General features: G+C 32.3%; 1 protein-coding gene across 9 annotated transcripts in view; it reads left to right on the top strand.

Annotated features, from left to right (window-relative positions):
* LOC148615530 (inositol 1,4,5-trisphosphate-gated calcium channel ITPR2-like) overlaps window positions 1-16,379 on the top strand; it is an 83,973-nt gene that overhangs the window by 46,796 nt on the left and 20,798 nt on the right. For 5 of the 9 annotated variants that reach the window (XM_088581825.1, XM_088581824.1, XM_088581826.1 and 2 more), the window contains exons 21-43: window positions 522-632; window positions 1,156-1,233; window positions 1,546-1,678; window positions 2,175-2,281; window positions 2,601-2,636; window positions 4,926-5,042; window positions 5,291-5,426; window positions 5,702-5,801; window positions 6,360-6,414; window positions 6,649-6,758; window positions 7,008-7,107; window positions 7,430-7,537; window positions 7,796-7,932; window positions 11,494-11,561; window positions 12,058-12,113; window positions 12,555-12,719; window positions 12,952-13,275; window positions 13,657-13,844; window positions 14,136-14,249; window positions 14,498-14,582; window positions 15,442-15,528; window positions 15,995-16,099; window positions 16,307-16,378. In XM_088581825.1, the coding sequence (XP_088437951.1) occupies window positions 522-632; window positions 1,156-1,233; window positions 1,546-1,678; window positions 2,175-2,281; window positions 2,601-2,636; window positions 4,926-5,042; window positions 5,291-5,426; window positions 5,702-5,801; window positions 6,360-6,414; window positions 6,649-6,758; window positions 7,008-7,107; window positions 7,430-7,537; window positions 7,796-7,932; window positions 11,494-11,561; window positions 12,058-12,113; window positions 12,555-12,719; window positions 12,952-13,275; window positions 13,657-13,844; window positions 14,136-14,249; window positions 14,498-14,582; window positions 15,442-15,528; window positions 15,995-16,099; window positions 16,307-16,378 (2,592 nt within the window). The remainder of the gene's footprint in view (window positions 1-521; window positions 633-1,155; window positions 1,234-1,545; window positions 1,679-2,174; window positions 2,282-2,600; window positions 2,637-4,925; window positions 5,043-5,290; window positions 5,427-5,701; window positions 5,802-6,359; window positions 6,415-6,648; window positions 6,759-7,007; window positions 7,108-7,429; window positions 7,538-7,795; window positions 7,933-11,493; window positions 11,562-12,057; window positions 12,114-12,554; window positions 12,720-12,951; window positions 13,276-13,656; window positions 13,845-14,135; window positions 14,250-14,497; window positions 14,583-15,441; window positions 15,529-15,994; window positions 16,100-16,306; window position 16,379) is intronic. The other 4 variants (XM_088581829.1, XM_088581831.1, XM_088581827.1 and 1 more) reach the window with 1 other exon arrangement.

Genomic DNA, 16,379 nt, shown 5'->3' with positions numbered 1-16,379 from the left:
CCTTGTGTATTTTACGAAAGCGCATTTGCATTATAGCTATGGATCATACGGTGCTTTTTCGGTCTAAATATACTATACTTTTATGTGACAATTGTCCTTTCTATATTTAGATCTGTACTTTTGAGAAAACTACACTTTAACCTCGCACTAAGATTAACCAAATCAAACAAATTCAAGAACGATAATTCTTGCAAAGTGCTAATTATATGTACACTCTCAATAAATTTTATCTCAAAAGCGCGACCCCCAAAAACTAAGACTGGTTATGTGATCTATAACGGTTTCTGAACAAGAAAGAAAACTGAATTCGGTGGATTTTTGATGTCCATGAATATTATAAAGACTGCTACTTAGAAATATATAAATAAAAAGAGTTTCTTTTACTTATTCTAGTGACTATCTAAAGTATTCAATACCATTAATGATATTCTTGCTGAAGTTTACATATCTTGCATTGTTGATGTTTAGCGGTGAAAACTGTCCAAAATGTTGTAAAGAACAATTTTGCATTATTGTTTCAGGGAAGTGTATATACTACAGACCGTGGACAAAATATTAATAAACGACCAAATATTGTTTATTTATGTACCGATAGAAGTAAACCATGGATACCACTACACTTATTTGTGGATGTAAGGACTTGTTCAGATTGTATCATGAAATAAATAAGTGAATAATTTTTTTTTCGCGGAGATTAACCGTCTCTGTATATTTACTGGTTATTTCTAAATTCTAGCAAGCGAGTATTTTCTTATCCACTATCATCCATTTTCTACTTAATGAACAAGTTTAAGAGATCCAATTTCATAATGCAAAATGTTATATTTAGAAACTAATTTAGGCATTCTTTATATTTTCTATACAACGCATTTTGAATCAACCTATAACATTTGTTTTATATATATATATATATATATATATATATATATATATATATATATATATATATATATATATATATATATATATATATATATATATATATATAAGAAACGTACAACCACACACACACTTGGAGCACAAGGAAAGTCATATTTAATTGACCGATCTAGAAACTTTTTTTCAAATTGGTTGATGTAAAATTTAAATACTTGTACGTGTCTGAATGTTGTCGCGGATGTTATTAGAATAATATTTCTCCTTGATGCATTTTAGCCGGACAGTTCAGAATTTGATGAAGATCAGTACCAGTTTCTGTTACATCAGCTTGAATTGTTCAAAGCTCTAAGCTTTGTAAGTTATGATAGTTTGTCATTTGGTTGTCCATTTGTGGTTTGTAGATTTAGAATGAGCAGGGTGAGAAATATGAATTGGAAATGGAATTAATTTATTTTTTAAAGTTAATACATCTTTAAAGTGATATTTCAATTTATCTAAAGCAATTATTTCAATCATAAAGAATTTTGATAAGGTACTCTTGTTTTATTAATAACATTATAATAACGTGTCCAATGGAAAGTTATGTAATCAGTAAGAACTTGCATAGAAAGGTTTAATTCATACCTTTCAATATTACATTACATGGTATGTTCGTTTATCTTTCAGGGACGAAATGATCTAGCTGTTCATGCAATAACGCGAGAATATGGATACCTAACATGGGAGGATGCGTATCTTTGTTTAACAGCTGACCTGCTTCCTGACTGTATCAGAGCCAAATATTGTGAACTTATCATTGGTAAGTTAACAGTTTATTTTGTGTCTGACATTGGAATAATCAGTATCATAAATACACTACAAGCGCATAAGGGGGTAATAAAGGTTCCGATTCAATTGTTTGTAGTCATTCAAAGGGAACTATAGGTTTCGGTTCAACTGTCTGTAGTCATTCAAAGGGAACTAAATGTTTCGATTCAATTGCCTGTAGTCATTCAAATGGAGCTATAGGTTTCGGTTCAATTGTCTGTAGTCATTCAAAGACTGATTTACTTAAAACACTTCAACAGTTCAACAATACTACAGTATTATTCATTTATTCTAGTAATATTGGCGGTAGGTAACATGAAGCAGTATTTGACACGATTATATTTAGGTATGATTATGTATCTATAATATCCAATTTCACAAAGACGGGTGGATTCACAAATCAGTTTTTGTATGATAAATTTGGAAATAATTCACTTGCCAAATACTCGTTTATTGCATATTTTTTCTATAACTATCTTTTCTTCTAGCATTATTCGTGGATGTCGGGAACAACTATTCCGTCCTTGACCATCCTAACATTTGTTTTGTGTATGAATATGTTGGATCAAAAGATTCTGACAGAGACCAAAGTTTTGTAAGTTGTATGCATTATGTGTTTCCAAGATTGAATACACCCACTTCATTGTTGTAACTTCAGACTAACATAGTAGATGTATTTGGATTAACATTCAGTTGAAATGCTTATAATGTTGTCAATAAGAAAACAGAATTCTACTGTTTTACATAATAGTTGTATTTTGAGATCAACATCTATATTAGTTGTCAGAACATTGAAAACTAAATGAGGCTAAATGTGACAATAGAAATATTATCATTTTCTGCTACTTTCTATAGACCAGATCATTACAACAACAAAAATAAACTATATCAGTGTAAGTGTGTATATATTTTAGGTGTCTCCAAGTTCACAAAGTCGAGATTCAGGCGAGGTTAGCATCGTTGTGACGATGTTATGTACATTTTATTGTTCTTTAATATCTGGATCTTATTTTCTTCTTTTCCATTCAAATTCTAAATAGGATTATCTTGTATCATAGGATTTGTCTCGAATATCTAAAGCTTATGTCATAATCTTTCATTATATTGTGAATTTATTTCTCTTTTCATCAACTTTTGTCTTTGAAACTGTGTTGGTATAACTTTAAGCTCTATGAGACGTTATGTAAAGCTTATGCATGTTCAAGTTTAGAAATGAATCATACCTCATTGTTGAATGTTAACGGATTATTTTGGATTTTTCTGCGTTGCCAGTCAAACTGTTTTCAGTTAAGAAATTTTCTTGATCGCAAAATACTATACTTGTATATGAAATTAAATTGACGATATTAAAAATGTTTACAGAATAACTTATTTTTTTTTACCAGAATCTGTCCCAAAGCTATTCCCAATGAAACGGAGAGATTGGAAAATATCAACAATTACATAGTGGTCACCTTCAAAATTCAACAATTGTGCTATTTCCGTCTTTGAATACAATTATATTTAACTATACTAGTAGTGCAATGATCATTTAAAGTCGGTGTCTTTAGAAAATCAAGAGAACGCAAACTTAGTTTGTTAAAACTTCACTTAGAATAGCTAATGCTACCGATAGCGAAACAATTTAAAAGTAATCAATTTTATGTTATTAGATTACGTTGAATTTTCTTCCTCCGATCTTTCGAGTCAATTTCAACGCCTTTTTCTTACTTAAAAAAATTGGTGCATATCGAGATTGAAAGTAATTACTATATATATAGTAAGACATGATTCGGTTTTGAGTACTTCATTTATGCATTTATTTTTTTAAATTAAGATCTTTCTATGTATTTGATTCTAATTCTACTGATGAGATTTAATTCCTGGAAACACGTGTTCATCATATCAATTTTTGCAATATTAAAAGTTTGTTTTTGTACTTTATACGTAAAGTTATATTTAGAGATAAAACAATCCTTCCCTCTTTTGTTCATCGGCAAATTATCATGAAAGGCTGTTACTAATCAAGTTCGATGACACAGAACAAGTCGCGAATAATCCGGTAACATTCCGCTCCGCGAATGCTTAAGTATATCATTTCTAATCATAGTGCATGGATAGTTGTTATATATGCAGTGTTCTTACAATCAACAAATACATCGATTGTTATATAACATTTTGTTAGAAAGTGCATGCGGTAATAAATATGTTATATAGACCTTGCGTAATTGCATGTTGTTAATTTGTTTTACCAGAGTCCATCATATTTCATACGATTTCTCAAATATCATATTTCGTAAATGGTTGAATTCTGACTTTCCTTCTCACCAATGTGACTAACAAGCTTCACTCATTTAAAAGACGAAGGTGTCTACATTACCAGATTCGGGAGTATTTACCAAACAATAAGTTTTATTCTCTGTCTATTTTGCACTTCAAAAAAAGAGTAATCAAGGGAATCAAGATTCTAGCGGGAAAATCAAAAGAATGTTATCCGGTGACAAAGACCATCCAGGAAAAGCAGATCAACACAACAAAGAACATAAAATAACCAAAATAATACGTATTAAGTAGTAATCTTTATAAGAATCATTCTGTTATATTGGGGTCACCCCAAAAAGGCTACACATTTTTATTTTTTTATTAAGTTGCTTTGTATGTCGATATGATAAAATGTATAATTATTCATTCCAATCTGTCTGCTAAGGAATTAATTCACATTGAGAATTCAACAGTTTCTATTGTATTTTAGTGCATTTATAGAGTTATCTTCCTCAATTTTGAATTTTCAGTACATTCTATATCATATTCATCATAAAATCAAGTGTTTCATGAAAAGCAACACGTTAATTTTTGTACCTATAACATTTTCAACAAAATATCAAAAACAAAAAACAAAGACATGTAGGCTTTCCATCCATAAATCACATTTTGCAGGATTTTTATATGGAGTGCTACTTAAGCAAGAAAAGAAAATGAGCAAAAATGACCATTATGACATATATATATATAAATCAATGTCTAGATTATCCACATCATAAAACAATATTACCACCGACATCTATTTCAGTTTATCAGCATACATGAAAAGGCATATAAAGGTTAAACTTTGATATTTATTATTCAAATCACTAGTAATGATTTATGTTTGGTTTGTTGTTATAGACTAAAATATGAGGCTGCGACATGTTAAAATATTACAACATTTTAATTACTTGAACACATGTCTTAAGAGAACTACATTTCCAAACTTTTCCTAGGTTGTCAAAGACCTTGTGACAATATTCCCTGTACTGAGAGATTGGTTGGCAGAGTTCTTGAGGCAGAACAACCAGATGACAGCATCAGATATCGGCCATAACCAACTTGTAGAACAGGTATAATATTTGTTGGTGGAAATATTCTTTCATCAATTAACATAGATATATGTTATTATACATAATGCTCTTTCTTTAACATTGTGGCATCAGACGTACGTATCTATACATGGAGTAAAGTACAATAAAAATTGCCTTGTTGCTTATCTGCACATCCGTATCACGTTAAAACTGTATTGAGTATTAAATTTATTTTTTTTAAATCCACAATCAAATAAGATGAAATACTATCCGATACTCTTGTTTAGGTGTTGCGGTTGTTACAACATTTAGTTAAGTTTGGATATTATAACGATATGGACGACGTCAAACAACTGTTAACGCCTCTACTGTCATTACTGGATGGTGCTCATGATGTTCCATTTCCAAAAGATAAGGCAAAAGGTAATTGTGTGGTGAAAACGTTTTTTCGGGAAGAAATTAATAATAGAAAAATGACTTCTTATTATGAAGAATTGTAAACTGAAGTTTTTGGCTTTGCTCGATCATAATCTCCCAGAACTCACGATAAACCTTATTTGAAAACGTATTGTGAACGTCTTAGTCACAAAAATTGCGCATGATCAAAACTTGGTAGCTAGATTTCGATAAAATATATTTGACTTTGTATGAATGTTTTAAAGACAATTGACGCTTATTTTTTAATGCTTTGTTTTAAGGTTATACAAAAGAAGGTCAGAAAGCTGTCAACACATATCGAGCGACTGGGCGATTTGAACCAAGTCAGGAGGCAGAAGCTGTAGTTAATGCTAAATACCAGTTAGTATTTATCTGGCTATCCAATAAAAAACATTCAATTATTTTATTTTTAATATGATTTTACTAGTAAGAGTATGATCAAATGTAATATATAGAAGTTGGTATACTTGAAAAGAAATTCAATGGAAAGGTAAAAAAAACAGAGCATCTTATGGGACATTAACTGGTCTCCCGCCATATAGTATTATTCAGATTCTTTAATACCAAAATATAACTAATTTTCATAATTCATTAACATTCTATCAAAGATAATTTCAATTCATTCAAAATTTGGTAGTTAAAAGAACCTTTCGTATCAATAATATGATCAATCTGAAAATCCAAAATGATCTGTATTTTACAATTTAATAACTATACAAAAATTTGAAAAATAACCTTCAGCATCTTCTAAAGTTATTATCTGAAAACCGTCGAGGGACGGACGGACACGCAAAGTTTGGAGAGTATCAAATTATACCTTGCCATTGTCATGTGGCAGGGTATAATGATGCACCAAAGTGATATTTATAGTCTTGAACATCGTTGTATATATAAACATCATGTAACATTTGTTTTTAGAGCTATGGAGGTACTCGATTTTCTTCTTACATTCCAAAGAAATCTCCGTTTAAAGGTAAATACATTTTTTCATATATTTCATTGTTTTTATTTTGCAGGTAGATTCTAAAATGAAATAAATATACATTTAGTTATAAAATATTTGCATGTAAAAGAAAGCTTTCTATAAGTTATTATAGTTCATATCTATTTGGAGACAAATTAGCACGCCATTTTATCAAAGTTTGCGTATTGTATACACACACAAAATGAAAGGGTTGAGTGTAGTGTTTAAATATATATTTTGCAGGCATTTGTTACGAGGTTCAAAAACTGTGAACAGAACTCATTTTCAGGAAAATCTGCTCTTGTACTGGAGCCATTAATGTATGAGAGCTATAATCCAAATGATCAGTCAAAGTGAGTAAATTAAAGGGTCTTACTTTGAATGTTATATACAATTTGTGTTTATTACATCAAACGTCTTCTTGTGGCGTGTCTGCCTTGAAAGTATTTACCATTTTGAATTTAGGTTATTGAGTTTGGAACAAGTTGTCTTCCAGGCGCATGGTATTAAAGAGAAGGAGTGCCAATTTTTATCAAGCATATGTACCTCATAAATTTAATTATTAGTTCAGTAACTAGTAGAATCATTATTATTTATCACAGAAAAGCCTTACGAAAGCAAAAGAAAGTTATCAAAGAACTAAAAGAAATGTTTACAATTTCTTCAATATTTGAAGTAGAGTCGACAACATCTGTAGTTATGGTAAGTAAAACGTTTATATCTAACATAAAATGGCAGTGACGTGCTGTGAATAGTCCTTTTTTCCATTGAACATATTGAAACTAACTGGGAATATCTTGTCTTAAATATGAGAAACTACATATCGGTCAATCAACTCGTGATGATCAAGGAAAAATTTACTATTATTCTACTGATTAAACCTTTAAAATGTCAATGTATTGTAGGTTTTAGAATGATGTCAATTTATATGAGTCCCTTGATGCAAAGTATATATATTTAAGAAATTTAATAATTGTATGTCTAACTTTTCAGAATACAGACCTATGACTTTGTTTTTTTTTAGGATTTATCGAATTACAAATTTGACAGAATGGTTGTCAAATCTTTGGATATTCTTAATAAATTATATTCATCGCAGACAGACATGTTTCAACTTGCTTCTAAAGCACAGGTACTAGTCTTTCATTTCTTTTGTTCTCATCCCATATCAAACATATTCATTTTAGTTTTCTTTTTAAGAAAAAGCATTATTTAAGTAAAAAAAGTTGGTTCAAAAATCAACGAAATCTATGACAAATTCAGCGTATTATTTTTTTATTTAACATTTTCTCATTTGTTTCCCTCAAATTGCATCACAGTAAAAATGATATAAATGTAACAATAACAAAAAAAAACAAATACTTAATAGAGCTTTCTTAATTTCGTTAAGATTTTACTAACGCAAGATTCTGCAAGAACTCATCGAGAATTGCAAAGAAGTTTACCGGTTCTCCGGCGACTTGCACGGCAAAAATTAAATGATCACCAGATATTGTTGATGGGTGAAATACTTGATGAACTAGCAGAGTAAGTATATGAATAATGTACACATAAGAAAACAACACTCGTTTTTAACTAAAGAAGGCGAAATTGAATTGAATTTTTAATTAGCACCATCAAATTCCCGACAGTTTATCAACACTTTAATCAACAAGACCATTCAATCCTCTCTATGAAAGTTCGTATTTTAGAAAAAAAAATTACCATCCTACGAACAGTCCCGTTTTAAGTAAAAAACTATCGTAGGGAAAGAGAGGAGTACTGGATACGCAGACGAGGTACTGTAATATCTTACGAATGGAATGACAACATCAAAAGTATTCGAAACCTTTCAAGTCAATATAACAATAGCATAAATGTGATGAATTTATTTGACAAAAATCCAAGACGGAAAAGGAGTCATGGCCATCGCCACTATACGTCACCTAAGTTAGTGATGTCTCCACAGATGGTCTCCTTCCTTTCATACCAAAAACTCTTCGAATTCATCACATTAGAACCAAACTTTATTCTATACCTCTCACTCTACTACACTCCCTTTACTAAACAAGTCTCGACACTCCTTTTTCTGACCCCACCTCAACATTATACAGACTTGTCATTTTGGATATTGGTTTCCACAGACTCTTTAAACCAGTTTGTGTGAAAAGTCTAAATAAAGAAAAACGATCATTTCTTCCAGCACCGCTTGTCAACAAAAGTATAGATGCAAGTAATTTGGCTAACTTTATCACAAAACGCCACCAACAAAATTCCCCGATATTTCAAAGACAAATCCATACCAATTATTTCATATCTCTATACTTCACCCATTACATCCAAAATTTTCAATTATAAAAGGCTATTGCAGAACCTCGAGATTGAGGACTTCAAGGCTAAACCACCTGACTGTTCTTGCAAAAACTCTCCATTCAAATATGATCCTTCTGGTCACGTCGTTACGGGAGATTTAACCATTATTGAAAACGAATCTCTGCGTAATATCCTTTCTAAAGGTCCCTAGTACCGTGAACCACGCTCCATAAATTGGAATTATAACTTTAAAGTTCTTATGGATGCCGTCGAGGACTATGCAAGAAAATGGATATAACGAGAACAAGAAGACATTGATTATCTTTTAAAGTGGTTAAAGGCCGTGAGGTCTTTAATTTTTAAACGAATGAAAGTTTTAAGTAGGTCAATGAGTGCCAAAGCTACATCAGTTTTCAAAGACCCCGATGTAGCAAAAACATTGTCTACTATACATGACAAATATGTTTTTGTACCAGCAGACAAATCCCCAAACAACATTGTTTTTGGTAGCAAAACGTTTTACATCAAATGTTTATTATCAGAGGTAGACGTAGAAAATAATAGCAGTGATAAGACCTATACTGCTAACACACTCTCGAAAGAAGAGATTGAGGAAAACCATAAATCTGTGCTATCTTCTTTTGGTCTCTCTACCAAGGACGATGATTATGATTTACCGTCAATGTACTGGATTACTAAACTCCACAAAAATCCATACAAACAACGTTTCATAGCTGGATCTGCAAAATGTACCACCAAACTTCTTTCAAAACTTTAAACTTCTATAAAGAGGGTCTGCAGTCCTACCACAACACTTGTTACTCCCGTAGTGGTATTAATTTAATGCGGACCCTGAAAAATTCGAAAGATCTTTTGGAGACAATCAGTTCAAGACTATTATCTGAATATAATAGCATTAAAACCTATGATTTTTCAATACTGTATACTTCTATTCCCCACACTCAGTTAAAATCCTGACTTAAAAACATTATACATCGTTGTTTTTCCAAAAAAAGATAGTACATCTAGATACAAATATATCGTTCTTGGTAGAAATTCCTCATACTTTGTAAGAAATAATTCAAAATCATCTTCCAAACATACACAGGAAGATGTTTACAAAATGCTGGAATTTTTAATCGACAACATATTTGTCCAGTGTGGTGGACGTGTGTTTTTTCAACAAACGGTCGGCATTCCAATGGAAACAAATTGTGCTCCTTTACTTGCTGACCTATTCTTTCACTCTTATGAGGCTAAATTTATAGCTGCTTTGATCCGAAAGAAAGAATATCGTTTTGCTAGATCCTTTAATCTCAGTTTCCGCTATATAGATGACGTATTATCTTTAAACAATCCTAATTTCGGTGATTTGAAACATCGCATCTACCCCAAAGAACTTGAGATAAAGAATACTACAGACACTGTACGGTCAGCTTCATATCTTGACCTACAATTAGAAATCGATGGTAAAGGAAAACTATTGACCAAACTTTAAAAAGAGTAACCAAGGGAACCAAGGTTATAGCGGTAATCAAAAGAATGTAATCCAGGGACAAAGACCAGACATGGAAAACAGACATACACAACAAAGAACATAAAGTAACGAAAATCATACAACAAATGAGCAACTCGGACTCCACTAAACACTGGGAGCATGGACTAGATGCACCGATAGGGTAAGCGTCCTGTGTTTTTCTAGAAACACCCGCCGAGTTGCTCATAAAAAATCAAGTCCGGGGTAGACAAACGAGGGAAGGAAAACTATGACCCGTTGAATAAATCAGTTCTCATGGTGCTGACGGATACACCATAACGATCCACGAGTTCATGATAACGACCATAAAACTTCTGTAATGATGACTTCAATCTTGTAGCAACATAACCTTGTTCCAGAAGCCTATTTCTTAGAGTTCTAGCGCGATACAAAACGTCTGCGTAGTTTCGGCAAGCTCTAGCATAACGTATGAGTTGTGATATGAACACTCCATACGCAGGAGCCGAAGATATGTTGCCACAGATGAAAGGGAAGTTGACAATTCTGCATTCATCACGTTTGTCGTAAAGTTTGGTTAATAGTTTTCTTTTACCATCGATTTCTAAGTGTAGGTCAATATATGAGGCTGACGTTTTACAACAAACTTGATGACTTTTCATTCAGAATTGTCAACTTTCCTTTCATCTGTGGCAACATCCCTTCAGCACCTGCGTATGGAGTGTTCATATCACAACTCATATGTTATGCCAGAGCTTGTAGAAACTACGCAGACGTTTTATATCGCGCTAGAACTCTAACAAATAGGCTTCAGGAACAGGGTTATGTTGCTAGAAGATTGAAGTCATCATTACAGAAGTTTTATGGTCGTCATCATGAACTCGTGGATCGTTATGGTGTATCCATCTGCACCATGAAAATTGATTTATTCAACGGGTCATAGTTTTCCTTCCCTCGTTTGTCTACCCCAGACTTGACTTTTTATTAGCAACTCGGCGGGTGTTTCTAGAAAACCACAGGATGCTTACCCTATCGGTGCATCTGGTCCATGCTCCTAGTGTTTAGTGGAGTCCGAGTTGCTCATTTGTATGTATGATTTTCGTTACTTTATGTTCTTTGTTGTGTATGTCTGTTTTCCATGTCTGGTCTTTGTCTCTGGATTGCATTCGTTTGATTACCGCTATAACCTTGGTTCCCTTGATTACTCTTTAAGAGCTTACAGTTTCCTTTTTTAGAGTTTATAAAAATAGGTGTTCGTATAATATCAAATCAATGAATCCTTACTTTTGAATGTTTTCTAGGTTCTGTCATCTACCTAAAACACCCGAGGAACCACATTATATGAATCAGAATATACTCATTAGCCATGGTGAGTTTCCAGAATTCTTGAACTGAATGGTTACAAATGGGGAAAAGCAGGAGTATTAATTGATTGAATTCACATGATCGATAAAAAACCCATCAAATTAGGTGACAGACCGAAATCAAAGTAATGAACACTTGGAAACGGTTCACATTAATCTTAAACTAGTTATCATATATGTTATAACCAAACTAATATCAAATCAGTGTGTCCTTACTGTTGAATTTTTCTAGGTTCTGTCATTATTGAAATAAATTTTGAATATAAATGTTTAATGCTTTAATTGCAAATATATTTGAATTTGCTAGGGATATAATTGGTGTAATAAGATTTACAACACAACTGAAAATCAGATATCTGGAGTCAAAATGTATGAGACAAAAACTTGTTTTTAATCGGTTTTGAGTTCCTTAGATTATAGATTCTCTCACTAAGGCTAATATTTCTTCTTCATAGCACCATTATGTATCTATTCTACTTCATAAAACCTTCACTTTTTCAGGAATTCTTGAAATAGTTTTAGATATATTGTCACAAGAAATTGACACTAAATTAGTGGTAAGTGTGTTTATGTTTATTATAAGTGTACCGTCAAGACACTGGATGTGATTGTCGATATTTTATCCTAACTTTCCTGTGTAATACATTTTGACAGTTCAGACTGTAAAATATATTCGTTAATTTCATTATCGGACTTTCTCCTGCAAAAACAACATGAATATAAATACTCAAATCACAAAACATTGAAAAAATAATATATGACTGATAGGATAATCAATTGGTAATCATGAATAAGAAAATAGAATACTTCGTGTCAAAAACGCTTGAAATTTTAAGTCGTGCGCGAAGCTAGTTGAATATGTGCGTTCTGTGGTACTCGTCTTCATAGTCTGGTAATTAACTCTTTCCAATTTATCACCCAATTACTAATATCAGGGCAGCGATATGTAATAATGATGTTTTCAGTTGTTAATTCATGTTGCGCTTGTTTTGCTACAGGAACAACAATATCAAGGTATGAAGAAGATATTTTCAAAGACTTTGTGGTTGATGAAACTTCTTGCTAGAGAAAATAAGGAAGTGCAGGAGAAATTGTTTCATCATTTGGATACCTTACTCTCAGTTCAGATTGTACCATCTGATTTAGCTCTCGCTCTTAAAGAGGTATGAAAAAGTTATGTTTTCTTGAGTCATTATATGATAGAATTATACATATTCTTGAACTGAATGTTTTCTATTTCGTGTAACAATCTTTGTTTTATTGGTTCTCCCTCTACAGTAACACTATTGATAGCTGTTCTTCTTAGATTTTAATTGTTTGTTTCATTATATATATATGTATTATATGTAATGCACATTTGTAACAGACCAATTGTTTTTTTTTTATTTATAACAGCTTTTTGTTGCCAACCAGAGTACATGCCTAAAGGTATCATCAAAACAGATTCAGAAAATAGTTCTCTTAGCTGCATTACATCAACACGAGGCACCAGAATTCTTAGAACTGTTAAATGTGCTCGTGAAAGTGGATGGACTTGATTTGACAATTAAACGCAATCAGGCTCTCGTTATGAAGTACATTATGCAAAACTATAGGAAGGCAGCTTATGTTTTGGATCATCCCCGAGATGTTCGTGAACAAATTTTGACCAACCAAAAGGAAAAGGGACACTTAGCCTATTATGTTAGACTTGTTGATTTACTAGCAACATGTGCTGAGGTACTTACTTCTTATGTGATTGGAATATTATCGTAATGATTGTGTTCAATATAAACTATATATATATATATATAGGGGATGTGAAAAATTCCCAAAGATGTTAGAACTGTCAAATTTGCGAAGGGAATTTTTGGTCGTTCCCTCCGCGGGACTCGAACTCGTACCGCTGTGACATCTATGGCATCACCGCCTGCACTAAGTCCAGCGCCCTAGACCACTACATAGTGTACTATGTTATAGCCCTAGATTAATCCTACGAGAAGAAATGACCCGGCCAGCAAAAGCTATATTTTTAAATAGCCTAGCTGGCCGAGTGGTCTAGGGCGCTGGATATTTAACATATTTTTTGCAATCAATGCATGCTATATTTTTCATTTACAGGGTGAAAACAAATTCATTGAATCATTGTGCCAGACCATATTACCAGTACAGGATTTGTTGTGGGTCATGAATCATATATCTATAGACAATAACCTGAAGAAACCATTCGTGAAGTTCATTATATGGGTTTATATGAAACCTGTGAGCAACATGATAGAAAGTGGAGGCGCTGATCTGCAGCATGACAAGTAGGTAGTCACTGAAATTTCAGCTACACATATTGAAACGGCCATTTTGGTCTAAACACAATCTGAAATCGACTTGAGATTTACTGATATGTCTGAATAAAAATAAGGTTAAGATTCTGTTGGATAAAACATAAGCTGTATGTGTCATCAAATACTGTTGCCATTAGTTTTCAAACTATCTTTTTGGATCTAATATTTTTTTTGTCAATTTCTGTTTACGGTAATAAAGCATGTTCTTAAATGTTCAATCTTAATTTCAATTGATTTTTCAACATAATCAATATTTTCTAGAGATCTGTGGGAATTTATTTCTGCCGTGGCTGGGTCGATCGGGCAAATATCAGATGCGATGGCTCGACATTCAGAACGAACTATCAGTCTTTTAAAATCTCCCCCAGATTTCAGGTAAGGTCTATTTATGAAGGAGACAGAAAAAAACTGTAGTTCAGTATTATCATAAATAAGATGCATATCTGTGTTAATGTACTTTGGAAACCAAAACGAAACAAAATAGAATTATTAGCTTTTAAACCATTCTAAAAACTAAAACCAAAATGAACAAGTGACTATCGTAATTATTTTAATATGACGAATTTGATATTTGTCGAAAACTTGATACTTAATAATAATAACCACGACTACTGAAATTTTAGCTTCGTTGCTGACGAGCGTGACCCTAGAGAAATATTACATGGGAATATCTTTTTCATCTTGGATGCTGTACTCCCATTCTTAGAGGTAAGTTATAGAAAAAAGGAACAGATATGGAACAAATGCAAGTTGCTTTATCAGAAGTTTATTAGGTAAATACATATAGAAGGCACACGATTATTTAATACATTGTTTAGTTCTCAGGTCTCTCGGCATCTAACTTTTACCAGAAAAAAATGGTTTGATCAATCGGCACACTTATGTGCATTAAGCTATGGAAGAAACTGTTCGATTCGAAAAGGTTTTGACTACTTAAAGTACCAACGAAACAAAATATAATCTTAAGTCTGACTTGAACAAAAAAAATGAACTTTCAGCTTTTGTTGAAGGGTTGTTAGTCCCCTACGAGCGTCTCTCTGTCTGTCCAACCGTCCGTCCGTGTGTCTAGCAAATCAGTTCTCTGCAATTTTTTGTCATGCTTGTAAATTTACATTTGATATTTGGTAAATTGCTTAACCGTGACAAGTGTGGGGACTTTGTATTGCAATGCAATACTCTCGGGATTCTTGTTGCTTTTCATGTATAAAAGTATTGAAAACTGATCTTGATTCTGTTAACACTCAGAAAAAATTTGCTGCTATCCTAGACAGTATAAAAAGTTAGTTAGGAACTGCGTGCTTGCGTATAGTACAACCACAATTGTCTGTTATCCAATTTTGCTTTGGGATGGTGATATAACTTGCTCAGTAGAGCCAGTTTTGGTTGGTTTGATATAAAAGCTGTTATATATAAAATCAGTTATCGATAGGACATCTGAAAATATCTACCTCGTGTAAATGTTCCAGTTTACCATTTGTTTGTTTCCTGAATATATAAAGACAGAGAATATTGACACGTCAGTTGCAGTCTCTGTTACACATATTTAACAAATAAAAAATATTTGCAGGTTTTCTATTCAATATTTTATTCACCGGACAAAGACTTATACCCAACGGAATTGGACTTAACTGACACACTGGCAAGTGGATTTTCTGTACGTATAAACCTGTTTTAAAGGCTATTCAATTAATTGGACCTACGTTTAATTTTATTTTTCCAAAGCATAATTACGATTATTATCAAACATTACCCAGCAAAGATTTTTTTCGGTACGGAATGAAATGCTTTGTGACCATGATATTAGATAACAATTCCTTATTAACAATTTAATAAACTAGTCAATGATGAATATGCTATTATACAACAATGCCCCATCGAAGAAAAATGTCATATTGAGGGTAATGTTTCGTTCCGTCCCGATACAATGAACTACAATACAAAAAAGGTTGCAGTACTACAATGCAGAACAGGATCCAATTTGTAGTAAAAAAAGAACCAAAAAACAATTCTTTATATAAAGAATGGTTCTTAAGTGTTGAATTTCTTTTTAATGCAAATTGGCGAAGTATTTTCTACTCATTTGTAATTTGAAACTCAATGTTTTCTTTTTAATATTGCAGTCATTATGTGAGTCGATTGGTTGTATGTTAACAAACCCAGCCCACATGAAATCCCTTGTGGCAACAGTAACTATATTAATCTCTTCTTCAACAGCACCAAAAGCGGTAAGTAAACAAATGGTCAAATGTACATATGAATTCGTGCAGTTTGAAGTTTTTTTTTATAAATTATGCTTTACATACCAAGCATATATTTAATTTGTTCACTATAAAAATATTATTGCATAGTTTTTTTTTTCTGTCAAACAGCGTAATTTCATATAAAAGTTGTCTTTTATGTAGACTATATTAGGTCTGTTCTACGTATTACAGACATACATTGGAGCCCTAGACAAGTTTACTCATCAAATGAGACTTGCTGACACTAAAAGTGACGTAAGAAAGG

Source organism: Perna viridis, chromosome 5, assembly GCF_037379345.1.
Source record: "Perna viridis isolate PV_CMFRI_1.1 ecotype Kerala chromosome 5, ASM3737934v1, whole genome shotgun sequence".
NCBI lineage: Eukaryota > Metazoa > Mollusca > Bivalvia > Mytilida > Mytilidae > Perna > Perna viridis.
Note: the sequence above shows the minus strand (reverse complement) of the source record. Positions and strands in the feature narration are given on the sequence as shown.